The sequence below is a fragment of the Salmo salar genome, chromosome ssa02 (assembly GCF_905237065.1).
Source record: "Salmo salar chromosome ssa02, Ssal_v3.1, whole genome shotgun sequence".
Taxonomy (NCBI): Eukaryota; Metazoa; Chordata; class Actinopteri; order Salmoniformes; family Salmonidae; genus Salmo; species Salmo salar.
In genome coordinates this window covers 82,980,807-83,000,580 of record NC_059443.1, presented here as the reverse complement: position 1 = coordinate 83,000,580, position 19,774 = coordinate 82,980,807, and the positions used below count along the sequence as shown (strand labels likewise).

The 19,774-nt window shown below is 43.3% G+C and overlaps 1 protein-coding gene across 1 annotated transcript; it reads right to left on the bottom strand.

Annotated features, from left to right (window-relative positions):
* Nucleotides 1–1,172: 1,172 nt before the first annotated feature.
* LOC106573838 (zinc finger protein 583-like) lies at nucleotides 1,173–18,551 on the bottom strand. Its single transcript, XM_014149236.2, has 3 exons — nucleotides 17,794–18,551; nucleotides 5,095–5,217; nucleotides 1,173–2,104 (listed from the first exon to the last, which is right to left on the bottom strand). The coding sequence occupies exons 1-3, from the start codon at nucleotides 18,317–18,319 to the stop codon at nucleotides 1,359–1,361; spliced, it is 1,395 nt and encodes a 464-aa protein (XP_014004711.2). The 5' UTR covers nucleotides 18,320–18,551; the 3' UTR covers nucleotides 1,173–1,358.
* Between the last annotated feature and the right edge of the window lie 1,223 nt (nucleotides 18,552–19,774).

The window sequence follows — 19,774 nt, the reverse complement described above, 5'->3', positions numbered from 1 at the left end:
TACTACATTTATTATGTCTACACCTCTACTGTGGGACTCTGTTACTACATTTATTATGTCTACACCTCTACTGTGGGGCTCTGGTTCTACTAAAGGCTATGGTCACAAGTCAGTCATAATGTGGCTAATAGGCTTTGCGCATGTGTCAAACACAAGGCCCGTGGGCCGAATAGGACACACAAGCGAGTATAAATGAGTCAACAGTTGATTAATCTACTTTATGAAATGACAGCCTGATGTGCTCGCATCTGTGAATTCAACGTCAATTGCGCTGCTTTTGTGTGCCCCGTTTTTACAGCGGTAAGCGGAGGGAAAGTGTCAGACATGCTACAGTCCTGGGCTACTAAAATGTTGCAGTTAAGCTTGACAATGAATAACCAAAAAATATTACAATTGCAACAAAACTCTATGCAAAGGAGAAATATGTAGGCCCTCTATTACATCACCATTAGAGCAGTAGTCTAGAATCAACTACAAGACATTTAGAGTGGAACCATACTGCAATGCTGCATTCAACTGCACCGGTGAAACATGCAGTGAATTTCTTTTTTTTTTAATAAAAATTGTTTTCAGTTACAACAACCCGTAGCTACTTTTTTTTTGTTATTTGGAATTATTAAATACTTTTTGATTAGTGTTGCGGGGCATATTATGCACATCTGCAAGCATTGCAGCAAAGGCTGGACAGATATTAGGATATTTATCTCTTTTGCTTTAATATGTTAAAATGCTATATACAGCATCCTATGTACATACGTGGACATTACAAAGGGCCATATGTTTTCTAATAAATCAATGGCCAGTTTGGGCCAGTTATAGGCATGGTTTTCTGTTATAATAAACATCATAGTCTATGACTGGCAAATTAGCTGTTTTATCAATATGGCCAGTCTGCTGATTGAGTTTGACACCGTTGCCTTAAAGCCACACTCTGTAAGATACAAATCTTCAGAGTGAGCCAACAATGCAAATGTAAACAATGGAACAAATGCATCACATCCAAATATCACTTGATTATCTGTAGTTCTGGAGGAATGACACATGCAGATAAACACACACAGTCAGAGTTGAAAAAAGGACCATTTAAACACATGGAATCTGATCTACTCTATATTCAAACTGACATACTCCATATTCACTTCATGTTTTCTAATAAAAACATACAAATATAGTTTGAGTATACTTTGTACCATTTAATTTGATATGGTATAAACAAGTAAACACATTCTCAGTCAACAATATAAGACAATGGTAGCACTCAGTATGTTATCTGGTTCATTTTAACAAAATGTGATGTGAAATATCAATTTACCCACTAGGAGAAGAAATTAACTCAATGTGATGTGAAATATATCAATTTACAAACTAGGGTAAGACTTCTTCCCTCCTGCGTGGATTCTCACGTGACTTTTAAGTGACCGTGATGAGGAATAGGTCTTCCCACAGTCTGAGCATTGGTAAGGCTTTTCTCCTGTGTGGATTCTCTCGTGCACTTTCAGGTGTGCTAACTGGGTAAAACTTTTTCCGCACTGGGAGCAGCGATGAGGCTTGTCTCCTGTGTGTGTCCTCTCATGTCTTTTCAGGTTCCCTAACTCTGTAAAACCCTTTCCACACTGGGAGCAGTGGAAAGGCTTTTCTCCTGAGTGTATTCTTTTATGTTTTTTCAGGTTCCCTAACCGTGTAAAACTCCTTTCACACTGGGAACAGTGGAAAGTCTTATCACCTGTGTGTTTCCTCTCATGTCTTTTCAAGCTTGCTAACAAGGAAAAACAATTTTCACACTGGGAGCATTGGAAAAGCATATCTCTTGTGTGGATCCTCTCATGTCTTTTCAGGCTTGCTAACAAGGAAAAACTCTTTCCACACAGAGAGCATTGGTAAGGTTTCTCCCCTGTGTGCATTCTCTCATGTGCTTTCAGGTGCCCTAACTCGGTAAAACTCTTTCCACACTGGGAACATTGAAAAGGCTTCTCTCCTGTGTGCAATCTCCAATGCACTTTCAGGGACCCTAACCGGGTAAAACTCTTTCCACAGTGGGAACAGTGGTGCCGTCTTGCTGATTTGTACGTCTCTGGCTCTGGTTCCTCTGAGTCTGGTCTTTCTCCTGCCAAAGACAGAGTATTTATTTAAGTAGAGAGACCTGAATGAAACCTCCACGTGACAAAACTGACTTCCTATGAAGTTTAATCCAAATCAGGGCCAGTGTTCAAACATTTAATAATTTAAACAATTATTTGTTTTTAAAAACAACTGTAGAGCTCCTTGTGGTTCAGTTGGTAGAACATGGTGCTTGCAATGCCACAGGTCCTGAGATCGATTCCCATTGGGGCCACCCATATGTTATAATGTATGCGCGCATGACTAAGTTGCTTTAGATAAAAGTGTCATAGCAGATATTACACAGTATATTATCGCCAACTCTAATCTGGCGCTCATGGAATGTCATGTTTTTAGGCTGAGCAGAGCTCTATAATAACAGATATTGAGGACTACTGTATTCAAATCAATGTCATAGATTTGATCCATTGGTAATAATGTTTTGTTGGTGGCCCACTCTTTGATGGTAAACATCTTACACTGTGGCTTTAAAGGGATACTGCAAGATTCTGGTACCTCGCACATTGACTCACCTGTGTGGAAATCAGTTAATTGAAATGAATTCATTAGGCCCTAATCTATGGAGTTCTTATGACTGGGCAGGGGCGCAGCCATGGGTGGGCCTGGGAGGGCATAGGCCCACCCACTGGGGAGCCAGGAAACATAAGAACCAAGCTGGAGTTATCAGTGTAGTCCTGTTATCGCCTGGGAAAAAAACCTCTAGGCTTCTAACATAACTGTCAATTTACCAAGCTGCTTCCCAGTGATGCGAGCCTACCAGACGAGCTAAATGCCTTTTATGTTCGCTTTGAGGCAAGCAACACTGAAGCATGCATGAGAGCACCAGCTGTTCCGGACGACTGTGTGATCACGCTCTCCGACGCCGATGTGAGCAAGACTTTTAAACAGGTCAACATTCACATGGCCGCGAGGCCAGACAGATTATCAGGACGTGTACTCAGCGCATGCGTGGACCACCTGGCAAGGGTTTTACTGAAATGTTCAACATCTCCCTGACCGAGTCTGTAATACCTACATGTTTCAAGCAGACCACCATAGTCCCTGTGCCCATGAAGGCGAAGGTAACCTGCCTAAATGACTACCGCTCCGTAGCACTCACGTCTGTAGCCATGCTGATCCGCAACACAGGGGCCCCTCTAAAACAGAAAATTAACTAAATTCAATTCATATCAATCAACAAAGAGATTAGAATATGTTGAAGGCTAGCTGTATTGGGTGCAAATGACTGAACGGGCTCATTTTTGTGTCTGTGTCTGCAGGTATACAGACGAGGAGGCATACAAAGGAATGCCAATATGCAGATCACATTTACCATCCTCCTTCCTAACCTCTTCAATGAATATCCCATAGGCCTCTATATAATGGACAAGGTACAGTACAAGTCAAATGTTTGGACACACCTACTCATTCAAGAGTTTTAAATTGTAACTATACTCTACATTGTAGAATAATAGTGAAGTCATCAAAACTATGAAATAACAAGTGTTAAACAAATAAAAATATATTTTAGATTCTTCAAAGTAGCCCCCCTTTGCCTTGATGACAGCTTTGCACACTCTTGGCATTCTCTAAACCAGCATCAAGAAGGAAGTCACCTAGGATTGCATTTCAAATAACAGGTGTGCCTTGTTAAAAGTTAATTTGGGAAATTTCTTAATGCGTTTGAGCCAATCAGTTGTGTTGTGACAAGTTAGGGGTGGTTTACAGAAGATAGCCCTATTTGCTAAAAGACCAAGTCCATATTATGGCAAGAACAGCTCAAATAAGCAAAGAGAAACGACAGTCCATCATTACTTTAAGACATGAAGGTCAGTCAATCCGGAACATTTCAACAACTTAAAGGAAAAGAGAAAAATCAGAACAATTCTCAGTCAAAAACAACAGTCAGAACAAAGCCTCCGTATTCTCTCATGTGATTTCAGGTCCTCTAACACTACACAGCCCATTCAAATAAGAAAAGCTTGATGATGAATTGGTTATTTGAATCAGCTGTGCATTGGGCACAAACCAAAACCTGCACCCAGAAAACAAATCCACAAACACAATCCTTTATAAAACATGCAGTGGAGAAAACACTGGAAAGTCAATACACAAGACACATTCAGTCTCTGGACACAATCCTTTATAATACATGCAGTAGGGAAAACACTGGAAAGTCAAGAAACATTCAGTCGCTGGGGCTTACTGTCCCACCATGTACTGAACCTTCATCTGTCCTATGTCCTACTGTTCAGGAGCCTACATCTGTCCTATGTCCCACTGTTCAGCAGCCTACATCCTTACCTCCTGTGTGTATTCTCTCATGTCTTCTCATGTGACCTAACTGGCTAAAACTCTTTTCACATTGGGAGCAGTGGTAGGGCTTCTCTCCTGTGTGTATTCTCTCATGCTGTTTCAGTTTTCCTTTCTGATTAAAACTCTTTCCACACTGGGAGCAGTGATGAGGCTTCTCTCCTGTGTGTGTCCTCTCATGTCTTCTCAGGTCAGCTAACCAGGCAAAACTCTTTTCACATTGGGAGCAGTGGTAGGACTTCTCCCCTGTGTGTATTCTCGCATGCTTTTTCAGTTGTCCTTTCAGGTTAAAACTCTTTCCACACTGGGAGCATTGGAAAGGTGTATCTCGCTTCTCCCCTGTGTGTATTCTCTCATGTATTTTCAGGATCGCTAACAACGAAAAATTCTTCCCACACTGGGAGCATTGGAAAGGTTTATCTCGCTTCTCTCCTGTGTGTATTCTCTCATGCTCTTTCAGGTATTCTTTCCGGTTAAAACTCTTTCCACACTGGGAGCAGTGATGAGGCTTTTCCCCTGTGTGTATTCTCTCATGTATTTTTAGGCTCCCTAACTGAGTAAATCTCTTTCCACACTGGGAGCAGTGATGAGGCTTCTCTCCTGTGTGTGTCCTCTCATGTCTTTTCAGGCACCCTGATGAGGAAAAACTTTTTACACACTGGGAGCATTGGAAAGGTTTATCACCTGTGTGTGTCCTCTCATGTCTTTTCAGGTCCCCTAACTGGTTAAACCCTTTCCCACAGTGGGAGCAGTTGTGTCGTCTTGCTGGTTTGGACGTCTCTGGTTCCTCTGAGTCTGGTCTTTCTCCTGCCAAAGACAGAGTGTTTATTTAAATAGAGACCTGAATGAAACCTCCACAACTCTGTTGCTAGGAGGTTGAATCCAAATCAGATCCCTCAACCTGAGGCCAGTTTACAAAAAAAATCTAATTTAAAAATAATCTTGGTGTAATTTGAAAAACAAAAGATGTAGAGTTCCAACTAGAATCTTGCTCTCATGGAATGTCATGTTACAGGCTGAGCAGAGCTCTATAATAATAGATAATGTCATGTTACAGGCTGAGCAGAGCTCTATAATAATAGATCATGTCATGTTACAGGCTGAGCAGAGCTCTATAATAATAGATAATGTCATGTTTATAGGCTGAGCAGAGCTCTATAATAATAGATAATGTCATGTTTATAGGCTGAGCAGAGCTCTATAATAATAGATAATGTCATGTTTTTAGGCTGAGCAGAGCTCTATAATAATAGATAATGTCATGTTACAGGCTGAACAGAGTTCTGTAGTAATAGATAATGTCATCTCTTTAGGCTGAACAGAGCTCTATAATAATAATGTCATGTTACAGGCTGAGCAGAGCTCTATAATAATAGATAATGTCATGTTACAGGCTGAACAGAGTTCTGTAGTAATAGATAATGTCATGTTTACAGGCTGAGCAGAGCTCTATAATAATAATGTCATGTTTTTAGGCTGAGCAGAGCTCTATAATAATAGATAATGTCATGTTACAGGCTGAACAGAGCTCTATAATAATAGATAATGTCATGTTTTTAGGCTGAGCAGAGCTCTATAATAATAGATAATGTCATGTTACAGGCTGAGCAGAGGACTACAATAATAGATAATGTCATGTTTTTAGGCTGAGCAGAGCACTACAATAATAGATATTGAGGACTGCAGTATTTCAATCAATGTCATAGGCTGCATTTGATCCATTGGTAATAATGTTTTGTTGGTGGCCCACTCTTTGATGGTAAACATCTTACACTGTGGCTTTAAAGGGATACTGCAAGATTCTGGTACCTCGTGTTAGCACATTGACTCACCTGTGTGGAAGCACCTGCTTTCAATATATACTGAACACAAATATAAACGCAACATTCAACAATTTCAAATATTTTACAGATTTACAGTTCATAGAAGGAAATCAGTCAATTTAAATAAATTCATTAGGCCATAATCTATGGATTTCACATGACTGGGCAGGGGTGCAGCCATGGGTGGGCCTGGGAGGGCATAGGCCCACCCACTGGGGAGCCAGGCCCTGACAATCAGAATGAGTTTTTCCCCGGAGGATACTCTACAACCAGTCGAGCTACCAAAAACAGCCCATTCAGCAACCCGCTCAGGTTAGCGATGCCCATTTGTCCCTCCCGGATAAATACGACGGCACCCCATTTTAAATGCCGTGGCTTCCTATTTCAGTGCTCCCTCTACTTTATGCACCGGATGGGAGCTCCCACCACCGAGATGTCCAAGGTTGCCACGGTTATTTCTCTGCTGACTGTGCGGGCGTTTGGAATGTGCCACGGCAGTCTGGGAGAGAGGAGAGGAGGAGCTAGATTCATATGGAGGGGTTCATGGCTGTTTTAAATGCATCTTCGATCCTCCACCGGAGGGCAGAGAGGGATTACATCCAAGAGGGGCTCCAACAAGGTTTCATCCGCACGTCCACTTCTCCTGCGTCGGCTGGTTTCTTCTTCATGGCCAAGAAGGATGGAGGGTTACGTCCACGCATTGATCACAGAGGACTCAATGAAATCACCACGAAGTATCGGTACCCTCTTCCGTTGGTGCTGGCAGCCATCGAACAGCTCCGCGGGGCCCGGTTCTTTACCAAACTGGACCTGCGGAGTTCTTACAATCTCATCCGCATCCAGGAGGGGGGGATCAGTGGAAGACTGCGTTTAGCACAATGTCTGGCCACTACGAGTACTTGGTGATGCCATTTGGCTTAGCCAATGCTCCGTCAGTGTTCCAGGCATTCGTTAACGAGGTGTTCAGGGACATGCTCGGACACCAGGTGGTCGTGTATATCGATGACATCCTGGTCTACTCGACTACCCTGGAGGATCACATCACTCACGTTCCAGCAGTCCTGGAACGCCTCCTGGCTAACCACCTGTTCGCCAAGGCTGAGAAGTGCCAATTTCATCAGAGGGCTGTCTCCTTCTTAGGCTACCAAATAAGCCCGCAGGGAGTGAGGATGGACGACAAGAAGGTAGATGCGGTCAGGTCATGGCCAGTCCCAACCACCATAAAGGGGTTACAATGGTTTTTGGGGTTTGCCAACTTCTGCCGCCGTTTCATTAGGAACTTCAGCTCCATCGCCGCTCCTCTCACCTCTCTCCTCAAAGTTGGTTCCTGTAGGTTCGTGTGGAGCCCAGCAGCCAACGAGGCCTTCTGTCTACTCAAGGGACGTTTCACCTACACCCCATTGCTCAAACACCCAGATCCCACGATACCCTTTGTGGTGGTGGTGGACGTTTCAGAGGTGGGTCGTGGGGGGGTAGTTCTGTCTCAACAACAGGGTAATCCACAGAAATTACGTTTCAGAGGTGGGCGTGGGGGGTAGTTCTGTCTCAACAACAGGGTAATCCACAGAAATGACATTTCAGAGGTGGGCGTGGGGGGTAGTTCTGTCTCAACAACAGGGTAATCCACAGAAATGACATTTCAGAGGTGGGCGTGGGGGGGTAGTTCTGTCTCAACAACAGGGTAATCCACAGAAATGACATTTCAGAGGTGGGCGTGGGGGGTAGTTCTGTCTCAACGACAGGGTAATCCACAGAAATGACGTTTCAGAGGTGGGCGTGGGGGGTAGTTCTGTCTCAACGACAGGGTAATCCACAGAAATGACGTTTCAGAGGTGGGCGTGGGGGGTAGTTCTGTCTCAACGACAGGGTAATCCACAGAAATTGTACCCATGTGCATTTTACTCTAAGAAACTGTCCACTGCAGAGAGGAATTACGACGTCAGTGATCGTGAGCTCCTGGCGATGAAGTTGGCAATAGAGGAGTGGAGACACTTATGATAAGGTAAAAGGTTTATGTTTCTGTCTCCATATGATAAATATATCCAATGCAAAAAACATTTACATTTAAATGGTATTAACATTAATTTCCAAATATTTCCGGTACTTCCCATATATTCCCACGGAAAGTTTCCACCTCTGAATATTCCCCAAAATGTGCAACATAAGGTGGGATACATGGCCGATATCTAAGTCTATTGCGCTGTTGATGTATTTAATTTATATTGAGCTCATTGTACAAACTTCACATATAAATATTTACGCAAGGTGATTGATTTTTTGTAAGAATTTGTATTTACCAAATACAAGCCGGGCATCCTTTTCCCTAAATTATTCAGTTGTGCGGTTTTCATTTCTCCCTACTGCTCCAGTAGAGAAACTAACTGGTCCAATAGAGTTTAAGTTTCAGCATACAGTAGCCCATGGTGGTAAGCAATTGTTACATCAGCGTGTGACATCATCCCTCTAGCCAGAGCCCTTAGACGTTAGTGTCTGACTTCATCCCTCCAGCCAGCTAATACTACCCAGAGCCCTTAGACGTTAGCATCTGACTTCATCCCTCCAGCCAGCTAATACTACCCAGAGCCCTTAGACGTTAGTGTCTGACTTCATCCCTCCAGCCAGCTAATACTACCCAGAGCCCTTAGACGTTAGCATCTGACTTCATCCCTCCAGCCAGCTAATACTACCCAGAGCCCTTAGACGTTAGTGTCTGACTTCATCCCTCCAGCCAGCTAATACTACCCAGAGCCCTTAGACGTTAGTGTCTGACTTCATCCCTCCAGCCAGCTAATACTACCCAGAGCCCTTAGACGTTAGCATCTGACTTCATCCCTCCAGCCAGCTAATACTACCCAGAGCCCTTAGACGTTAGCATCTGACTTCATCCCTCCAGCCAGCTAATACTACCCAGAGCCCTTAGACGTTAGTGTCTGACTTCATCCCTCCAGCCAGCTAATACTACCCAGAGCCCTTAGACGTTAGTGTCTGACTTCATCCCTCCAGCCAGCTAATACTACCCAGAGCCCTTAGACGTTAGCATCTGACTTCATCCCTCCAGCCAGCTAATACTACCCAGAGCCCTTAGACGTTAGTGTCTGACTTCATCCCTCCAGCCAGCTAACACTACCCAGAGCCCTTAGACGTTAGCATCTGACATCATCCCTCTAGCCAGAGCCCTTAGACGTTAGTGTCTGACTTCCTCCCTCCAGCCAGCTAATACTACCCAGACCCCTAGACGGTACTACAATACTAAAATTCCCTGCATGGTCAATCCAACGGCTGATTGGCCGTGCAGCATTTACGCTACAGAAGTCAGAGCATTCATACTTCTTGCGCTTCGCCAAGCAGCGCAGAGCTGTTGTGAAGAAAGTTGTCGAGGAAGTGAGTTTTTGTGTTAATACAGGACCTTCCGCCGTCACCTACCGTCAATCAATCATGTCAATGTGGAGCTATATGGAGCCCTCCTCATTGGGTACGGAGCTCAGTTTGTCTTCTGGATGTTTTACGTGCCAGTGAGTTACTTGCACAAGGGATAATTAGTAATCAGGTAGGCCTATTTTATGACGTTTCCACCAGATCAGAGAAGGACATTTTTCCCTTTCATGCTGAGTTGTTTTCCAAAGGGAGAGAGCTGAAAAGATTCCTTAAATAGGCTACGTTGAGGAACTGTTGTCATTTTCAATGGATGTTAATAAAAACAGACCTTGTTAACTTGCTGTTTGAGGCGAAGAAAAAAAATGACTTTGAGAAGCTCCGCAGTTATGGTGAGTTAAGACAATCAGAAATAGTATCAGACCCCCAAATGTGCACATTTATAGGCCTACATTTGCGTGCAGGCCAGGTAGCCTACAGGCCTACTTCTATGTGTAATCAGGCCAGGTAGCCTACAGGCCTACTTCTATGTGTAATCAGGCCAGGTAGCCTTACAGGCCTACTTCTATGTGTAATCAGGCCAGGTAGCCTACTGGCCTACTTCTATGTGTAATCAGGCCAGGTAGCCTACAGGCCTACTTCTATGTGTAATCAGGCCAGGTAGCCTACAGGCCTACTTCTATGTGTAATCAGGCCAGGTAGCCTACTGGCCTACTTCTATGTGTAATCAGGCCAGGTAGCCTACAGGCCTACTTCTATGTGTAATCAGGCCAGGTAGCCTACAGGCCTACTTCTATGTGTAATCAGGCCAGGTATTTTACAGGCCTACTTCTATGTGTAATCAGGCCAGGTAGCCTACAGGCCTACTTCTATGTGTAATCAGGCCAGGTAGCCTACTGGCCTACTTCTATGTGTAATCAGGCCAGGTATTTTACAGGCCTACTTCTATGTGTAATCAGGCCAGGTAGCCTTACAGGCCTACTTCTATGTGTAATCAGGCCAGGTATTTTACAGGCCTACTTCTATGTGTAATCAGGCCAGGTAGCCTTACAGGCCTACTTCTATGTGTAATCAGGCCAGGTAGCCTACAGGCCTACTTCTATGTGTAATCAGGCCAGGTAGCCTACAGGCCTACTTCTATGTGTAATCAGGCCAGGTAGCCTACAGGCCTACTTCTATGTGTAATCAGGCCAGGTATTTTACAGGCCTACTTCTATGTGTAATCAGGCGAGTGTCCTTACTCAAGATTGACAGGAGCGCTCCAAATAAAACTCGTAAATGCAATGAAATAAACCCTAACTTTTTTCTCACAAGTGTAGCCTAGATAGTGCTCTCTGCAAACAACGTGTCCATGACAATGGTAAGACTGTAATAACATAGTGAATGCATTAACAGAAATTACCTTAACCAAACAAATATTGTATATTAGACATTATGGTAATTAACGGTAAATGTACTACTGGTGACACTACTGTGACATCATTGTAATTCATTGTAATGAGAGGGATACTATTAATACTGTGCATGCAAGTATCTCTTGGCTAAGAGTTGAGGAGAGACTGACTGCATCACTTCTTTTTATTAGAAACATTGTGTTGAAAATCCCAAATTGTTTTCATAGTCAACTTACACACAGCTCTGACACACACACTTTTCCCACCAGACATGCCACCAAGGGTCTTTTCATAGTCCCCGAATCCAGAACAAATTCAAGAAAACGTACAGTATTATATAGAGCCCTTATTGCATGGAACTTCCTTCCATCTAATATTGCTCAAATAAACAGCAAACCTGGCTCAGAAATAAGATAAAGCAACACCTCACGGCACAACGCCTCTCCCCTATTTGACCTAGATAGTCTGTGTGTATGCATTGATATGGAGACTACGTGTGCCTTTTTAAAAATGTATGTACAGTTGAGGTCGGAAGTTTACATACACTTATGTCGGAGTCATTAAAACTCATTTTTCAACCACTCCACACATTTCTTGTTAACAAACTATAGTTTTGGCAAGTCGGTTAGGACATGTACTTTGTGCATGACACAAGTAATTTTTCCAACAATTGTTTACAGACAGAATATTACACTCATAATTCACTGTATCACAATTCCAGTTGGTCAGAAGTTTACATACACTAAGTTGACTGTGCCTTTAAACAGCTTGGAAAATTCCAGAAAATGTCGTCATGGCTTTAGAAGCTTCTGATAGGCTAATTAACATCATTTGAGTCAATTGGTGGTGTACCTGTGGATGGATTTCAAGGCCTACCTTCAAACGCAGTGCCTCTTTTCTTGACATCATGGGAAATCAAAAGAAATCAGCCACAAATTGTAGACCTCCACAAGTCTGGTTCATCCTTGGGAGCAATTTCCAAACGCCTGAAGGTACTACGTTCATCTGTACAAACAATAGTATACAAGTTTTAACACCATGGGACCACGCAGCCGTCATACCGCTCAGGAAGGAGACGCGTTCTGTCTCCTAGAGATGAACGTACTTTGGTGCGGAAAGTGCAAATCAATCCCAGAACAACAGCAAAGGACCTTGTGAAGATGCTGGAGGAAACAGGTACAAAAGTATCTATATTCACAGTAAAACGAGTCCTATATCGACATAACCTGAAAGGCCGCTCAGCAAGGAAGAAGCCACTGCTCCAAATCCGCCATAAAAAAGCCAGACCACAGTTTGCAACTGCACATGGGGACAAAGATCATACTTTTTGGAGAAATGTCCTCTGGTCTGATGAAACAAAAATAGAACTGTTTGGCCATAATGACCATTGTTAAGTTTGGAGGAAAAAGGGGGAGGCTTGCAAGCCGAAGAACACCATCCCAACCGTGAAGCACGGGTGTGGCAGCATAATGTTGTGAGGGTGCTTTGCTGCAGGAGGGACTGGTGCACTTCACAAAATAGATGGCAACATGAGGAAGGACAATTATGTGGATATATTGAAGCAACATCTCAAGACTTCAGTCAAGAAGTTAAAGCTTGATTGCAAATGGGTCTTCCAAATGGACAATGACCCCCAAGCATACTTCCAAAGTTGTGGCAAAATGGCTTAAGGACAACAAAGTCAAGGTATTGGAGTGACCATCACAAAGCCCTGACCTCAAAACTATAAAACATTTCTGGGCAGAACTGAAAAAGCGTGTGCGAGCAAGGAGGCCTACAAACCTGACTCAGTTACACCAGCTCTGTCAGGAGGAATGGGCCAAAATTGACCCAACTTATTGTGGGAAGCTTGTGGAAGGCTACCCGAAACGTTTGACCCAAGTCAAACAATTTAAAGGCAATGCTACCAAATACTAATTGAGTGTATGTAAACTTTTGTCCCACTGGGAATATGATGAAAGAAATAAAAGCTGAAATAAATCATTCTCTCTACTATTATTCTGACATTTCACATTCTTAAAATAAAGTGGTGATCCTAACTGACCTTAGACAGGACATTTTTACAAGGATTAAATGTCAGGAATTGTGAAAAACTGAGTTTAAATGTATTTGGCTAAGGTGTATGTAAACTTCCGACTTCAACTGTACATGACGTAATGAAGCCATGTAAAATGTTGCGCTACACGTGCAACACAGCATTCCTAACCTAGCCCACAATGTCTGCTGTGTGGATCAGGCAGTCAACAAGTTGAGCAGTCATTTGAAAGAGTAAGAACATTTCAGCGAGACAACTCAAAGGCGAAATCCATTAAAGCCAAGATAATGGAATTCATTGCCCTTGACAAGCAACTGTTCTCTGTCGTGGTTTATGTTGGCTTTCGCCGACTGGTCGAGCACCGGTACACACTACCAAGTGCGCTATTTTTCAGATGTTGCCCTACCGGAGTTACACAGCAATAGCGTCACTGCTATTAGCTTCACCACATACATACTATGGAACGCCGTTTGTGTCTTTGCGTGTCAAAAAAGATACAGTAGCACTGTCAAAGCTGTACAAAAAAGTCTGCAAACACCGGACACGAACAATGTGTTTACAATAATAAAGCATAATTTGTTCGATCGCAACTTCTGGGGTAGCTAGCTTTAGCTTGGTACCTCACTAGCAACAATACAACCAGCCTGAAAACAATGACCAGTATAAAACTGCAGTCATTTTCATTATTCTTAGCAATGATTTAGGAATCCTTGTGAGTAAGTATTAGCTAGGTTGCCACTTGTTGTTCGCCTATTGAAATTGAACTTTAGTTCATGAAAATAAATAACGTTAGCTAGCCAGCTACTTAACCCTGTTGCCCAAAGCTAACGTTATAAGCAGCCAGCTAACTTCATCTGGCTAGTGAGGTTCAACCGTACCGGGTTATATGTTGTGAAGCTAGCCACAATAAGGATTAGACACAATAGTGGACTTTGCGGATTGCCTTCAAAATAAAAGTATGTCATTGACAGTGATGCAAATGAATACAAAAAGTAGAATTATGCCATACTTTAATTTTGAAGGCTAACCGCAAAGTCCACTATTGCGTCTAATCCTTATTGTGGCTAGCTTCACATAGATGGGTCCAACCACCATTAATCACATAAGAACTGTCTTATAAATGGGGGTTATTTTAGATGATGACACCTAGCTATGTAGTTAGCAAGCTAACATTATAGCTACTGAAACAGATTGTCGTTTTGCTATGTTTTTGGGGATGAACATTGTTTGCATCCATGAGCTAGCTAGCTTTTTTTTATGACCAGCACTGTAGGTGCGCGAGACAACTTTACCAGCATCATAGCATACGTATCGATGAATCGTTGTGACATATGAAATACGAGTGATAGTGTAATCAATGTGTAATAACTACGCAAAAAAATTATGAACACGTTAAATTTTTATGTGACGTGCAGTCATATTCAGGTCCTGATTGGTCAACAAGCTTATTTGACACGTAACAAATAGTGTTATTTGACATGCAAAGACCCAAACGGCGTTCCATAGTATGAGAAATCCTGGTTGAGAATGAAACGACTGAACAAATGAACAACGAAACAGAAGTGAAAGAAATGGGTTTTGATTATGTTTTACTGGTAATGGGGACATACGTAAATGCCATCAAAATAACCTTTTGGTCAGTGGTGTGTGTGTGTGTGTGTGTGTGTGTGTGTGTGTGTGTGTGTGTGTGTGTGTGTGTGTGTGTGTGTGTGTGTGTGTGTGTGCAACCTATATTTAACTAGGCAAGTCAGTTAAGAACAAATTCTTATTCACAATGACCGCCTACCATGGCCAAACTCGGACGACGCTGGACCAATTGTGCACCACCCTATGGGACTCCCAATCACGACCGGATGTGATACAGCCTGGATTCGAACTAGGGACTGTAGTGATGCCTCTTGCACTGAGATGCAGTGTCTTAGACCATCTGCACTGAGCTAAAGGCTAGAGAGCTGCCGCTTTCAATGAGCGGGACACTAATCCGGAAGCTTATGAGAAATCCTGCTATGCCCTCACACAAACCATCAAACAGGCAAAGCATCAAGAAAAGACTAAGATTGAATCCTACTACACCAGCTCTGGTGCTCGTCGGATGTGGCAGGGCTTGCAAACTATTACAGACTACAAAGGGAAACCCAGCCGCGAGCTGCCCAATGACATGAGCCTACCAGACGAGCTAAATGCCTTTTATGCTCGCTTTGAGGAAAGCAACACTGAAGCATGCATGAGAGCACCAGCTGTTCCTGGATGACTGTGTGATCACGCTCTCCGTAGCCGATGTGAGCAAGACCTCTAAATAGGTCAACATTCACAAGGCTGCTGGGCCAGACGGATTACCACGAAGTGTACTCAGCGCATGCGCGGACAAACTGGCAAGTGTCTTCACCTCTCCCTGACAGAGTCTGTAATAGCTACATGTTTCAAGCAGACCACCATGGTCCCTGCGCCCAAGAAAGCGAAGGTAACCTGCCTAAATGTCAACCACTCCATAGCACTCACGTCGGTAACCATGAAGTGCTTTGAAAGGCTGGTCATGACTCACATCAACAGCATCCTCCAGGATACCCTAGACCCACTCCAATTTGCATACCGGCCCAACAGATCCAGATTACGCAATCTCAATTGCATTCCACACTGCCCTTTCCCTCCTGGACAAAAGGAACACCTATGTGAGAATGCTGTTCATTGGCTACAGCTCAGCGTTCAACACTATAGTGCCCACAAAGCTCATCACTAAGCAAAGGACCATGGGACTAAACACTTCCCTCTGCAACTGGATCCTGGACTTCCTGACGGGCCTCCCCCAGGTTGTAAGGGTAGGTAACAACACATCTGCCACGCTGATCCTCAACACGGGGGCCTCTCAGGGGTGTGTGCTTAGTCCCCTCCTGTACTCCCTGTTCACCCACGACTGCATGGCCAAGCACAACTCCAACACCATCATTAAGTTTGCTGACGACACAACAGTGGTAGGCCTGATCACCGACAACGATGAGACAGCCTATATGGAGGAGGTCAGAGACCTGGCTGTGTGGTCCCAGGACAACAACCTCTCCCTCAATGTGAGCAAGACAAAGGAGCTGATTGTGGACTACAGGAAAAGGAGGCCAGAACAGGCCCCCATTAACATTGACGGGACTGTAGTGGAGCGGGTTGAGAGCTTCAAGTTCCTTGGTGTCCACATCACCAACAAACTAACATGGTCCAAACACACCAAGACAGTTGTGAAGAGGGCACGACAACACCTATTCCCCCTCAGGAGGCTGAAAAGATTTGGCATGGGTTCTCAGATCCTCAAAAGGTTCTACAGCTGCACCATCGAGAGCATCCTGACTGGTTGCATCACTGCCTTTTATGGCAACTGCTTGGTATCCGACCGTAAGGTGCTACAGAAGGTAGTGTGTAGGGCCCAGTACATCACTGGCACCAAGCTTCCTGCCATCCAGGACCTATATACTAGGCAGTGTCAGAGGAAGGCCCAAAACATTGTCAAAGATTCCAGTCACCCAAGTCATAGACTGTTCTCTCTGTTACCGCCTGGCAAGCGGTACTGAAGCGCCAGGTCTACGTCCAAGGGGCTCCTTGGCAGCTTCTACCCCCAGGCCATAAGACTGCTGAACAATTAATCAAACGGAAACCCAGACTATTTACATTGACACCCCCCCCCTTTGTTTTTACACTGCTGGTGCTCACTGTTTGTCTATGTATGGTCACTTTACCCCTACCCACATGTACAAATTGCCTGGACTGGCCTCTGCCCCCGCACATTGACTCAATGCCGGTGCCCCCTGTATATAGCCGCGCAGTACAAAAAAAAAAAAAAAAAAAAGAATGCATGAAATGAAATGTATGCATTCACTACTGTAAGTCGCTCTGGATAAGAGCGTCTGCTAAATGACTAAAATGTAAATGTAAAATAGCCTTGTTATTGATCTTTTTTACCCTGTTTTCTCCCCAATTTCCTGGTATCCAATTGGTAGTTACAGTGTTGTCTCATCGCTGCAACTCCCATACGGACTCGGGAGAGGCGAAGGTCGAGAGCCGTGCGTCTTCCGAAACACAACCCAACCAAGCCGCACTGCTTCTTGAAACAATGCCCACTTAACCCGGAAGCACCAATGTGTCGGAGGAAACACTGTGCACCTGGCTACCGTGTCAGCGTGCATTGCGCCCGGACTGCCACAGGAGTCGCTAGTGCGCGATGGGACAAGGACATCCCTGCCAGCCAAACCCTCCCCTAACCCGGACAACGCTTGGCCAATTGTGCGTCGCCCCATGGGTCTCCCTGGCGCGGCTGGCTGTGACAGAGCCTGGACTCGAACCCTGAATCTCTATCGTTATTTTATTGTGTTACTTTTAATGTTATTTTTTTACTTTAGTTTATTTAGTAAATATTTTCTTAACTATTTTTCATTTACTTCATTGTTTGTTAAGGGCTTGTAAGTAAGCATTTCACGGTAAGGTCTACACCTTTTGGAATCGGCACGTGACAAATAATATTTGATTTGATTCCGTCTGCGTTGTTCGCTGCTAAAGCATAGAAAATAAACAGCGAGTAGCAGCAGTGTAAAAACATGGGGGGGGGGGGGAGTTTGGTGTAAGTTTGTGGTCGGCTATATACAATTAATTTAAAAGTAAAAAATGCATGTCCGTTTAACAAGTCATGTGTATAACTTCAGTAGAATGCCCTTTTAAAACCACACACACACATTAGTTTAACAAGGGTAGTTTGTGCCCCTGTTTTTAAGCCAATACTCACTGGTGTTAATCAGATCTTCTGTCTCCTCCTCCTCTCCTTCCTCCTTCTCTTTTATTGAGAGAGCCTCCTCCTCCTCCTCTCTAAAAGGTTCTTCTTCTTCTTTTACTGTCACATTCTCCTCTTCTTTCAATGAGATAGCCTCTGCCTCCTTTTTAATTCTTAACGGTTCTACCTCCTCTTCCTCCTTTTTGATTCTGAAATATTCTACCTCCTCCTCTTCCACTGTGACAGCATCTATCCCCTCTTCCACTTTCACTCCAAAAGTGTCTTTCTCTTCTTTAACTGTAACATCCTCCTCTTTCAATGTGAGAACCTCCTCTTCCCGTTTCACTGCAAAAGGTTCTTTCTCTTCTTTCAATATGATAGCCTCCTCTTCCTCCTGTTTAATTCTAAAAACGTCTTCATCTCCTTTCATTGTAATATACTCATGTTCTTCTTTCACGACAAAGTTCAGCCCCAGAGATTCTTTCTCCGTGCAACAGACCTCTTCTTCTTTAGCAGGGGTGGAGTAGCTAAGTGAGCTCATGGTCAGGGGATGTTAGCTAGCGACTAGCCTAGTGCTAGGTTCAGAAATAACCTTAACACATTTGCAAATGTAACAAGTAAATTATGTTCATTTAACCAGTAGATACTTAAACAAATTTGTGTTTAAAACACTGAGATGAATATACACAAAAATAGCAAAAGATTCAATATTTGGTTTTATGTTGACTAGCGAGATGGTTGAATCAGTAACCGTGTTGTTATTGAAGTGTCCTTTCCCGTCCACTAGATTATACGTCACGCAAGAGGCATCAACTGAAAGACTTAAGTCGCCATCTGCTGACTGGAGTGAGTAACGAAGATTAGACAAATATTCACTAAATGTTTTATTCTGTCGTAAATCATTGCAAAACAACCAGATCTCATGTTTTCTCTTACTTCTTACCAGTACTTTTCTCTATGCAATTAAATAATTTGTATTTTATTTTATTTGTAATGTAATATTATCTTATGTTGTTGTTGACTATAACAGTTCTATAAACTATTATGTATTTTTATGTTTTGTGCATTTAAAAAAACACATTTACCAAAAATGCATGTACCAATCACAGATTGCCCCTTTAAAAATTCCTACAATACTGAACAACACATTAGTTCAACAAGTGCAGAATTTGTACCCTTGTTTTTATGACGCAACTCACTGGTGTTAATCTTCCTCTCCTCCTCCTCTTTCACTCCAAAAGGTTCTTCCTCTTCTTTCACTATAACATCCTCCTCCTCCTCTTCCACTGTAACAGCCTCTATCTCCTCTCCCTCTTTCACTCCAAAAGGTTATTCCTTTCATTATAACATCCTCCTCTTCTTTCAATGTGACAGCCTCCTCTTCCTCCTTTTTCATTCTGAAAGCTTCCTCTCCTTTCAATATTCGGTAGCACTTCATTTGAATGTCTGTTTTAGTACACTGCAATTACATATGTAATTACACTGTAACAAATATTGTAATAAATTACAATAATTCATAGTTACGCTGTAATAGTAACATCTAACTGGTGGTAATTGCTGTCTGTAATTACAGGGGTGTAACAATGAATGCTTGTTACCATGGTTATTACGAATGTTAAAGTTTCCGCTAGCATCCCAACGCACCATCTTTTTGGCCAATGCACGTTGTAATTATCTGATCAATACATGGAGTTTTTGCCACCAAGGATTGTGACCCGTCTTCAACGGTCACATGGGACAGGAATAATGGAATGGCGATTTTCACAAAGTAATTGACAGACTCTAGCATGTTACATTCCAAAAGCAGTTGGATTCTCAAAAAGCACAACGTGCACCACTTGGGGACCCGAGGACCGAGTTTGGGAAACGCTGGGCTGAAGATCAAATACCAATAGGGAGCCACTATGACGTGCTCACACGTTGGCAGTACCCGCATTTAACCAGTAGATGGCCTCCGTGCTCCACGGTAAAGTTTTCCTCTCTGCATGAGTCTCTC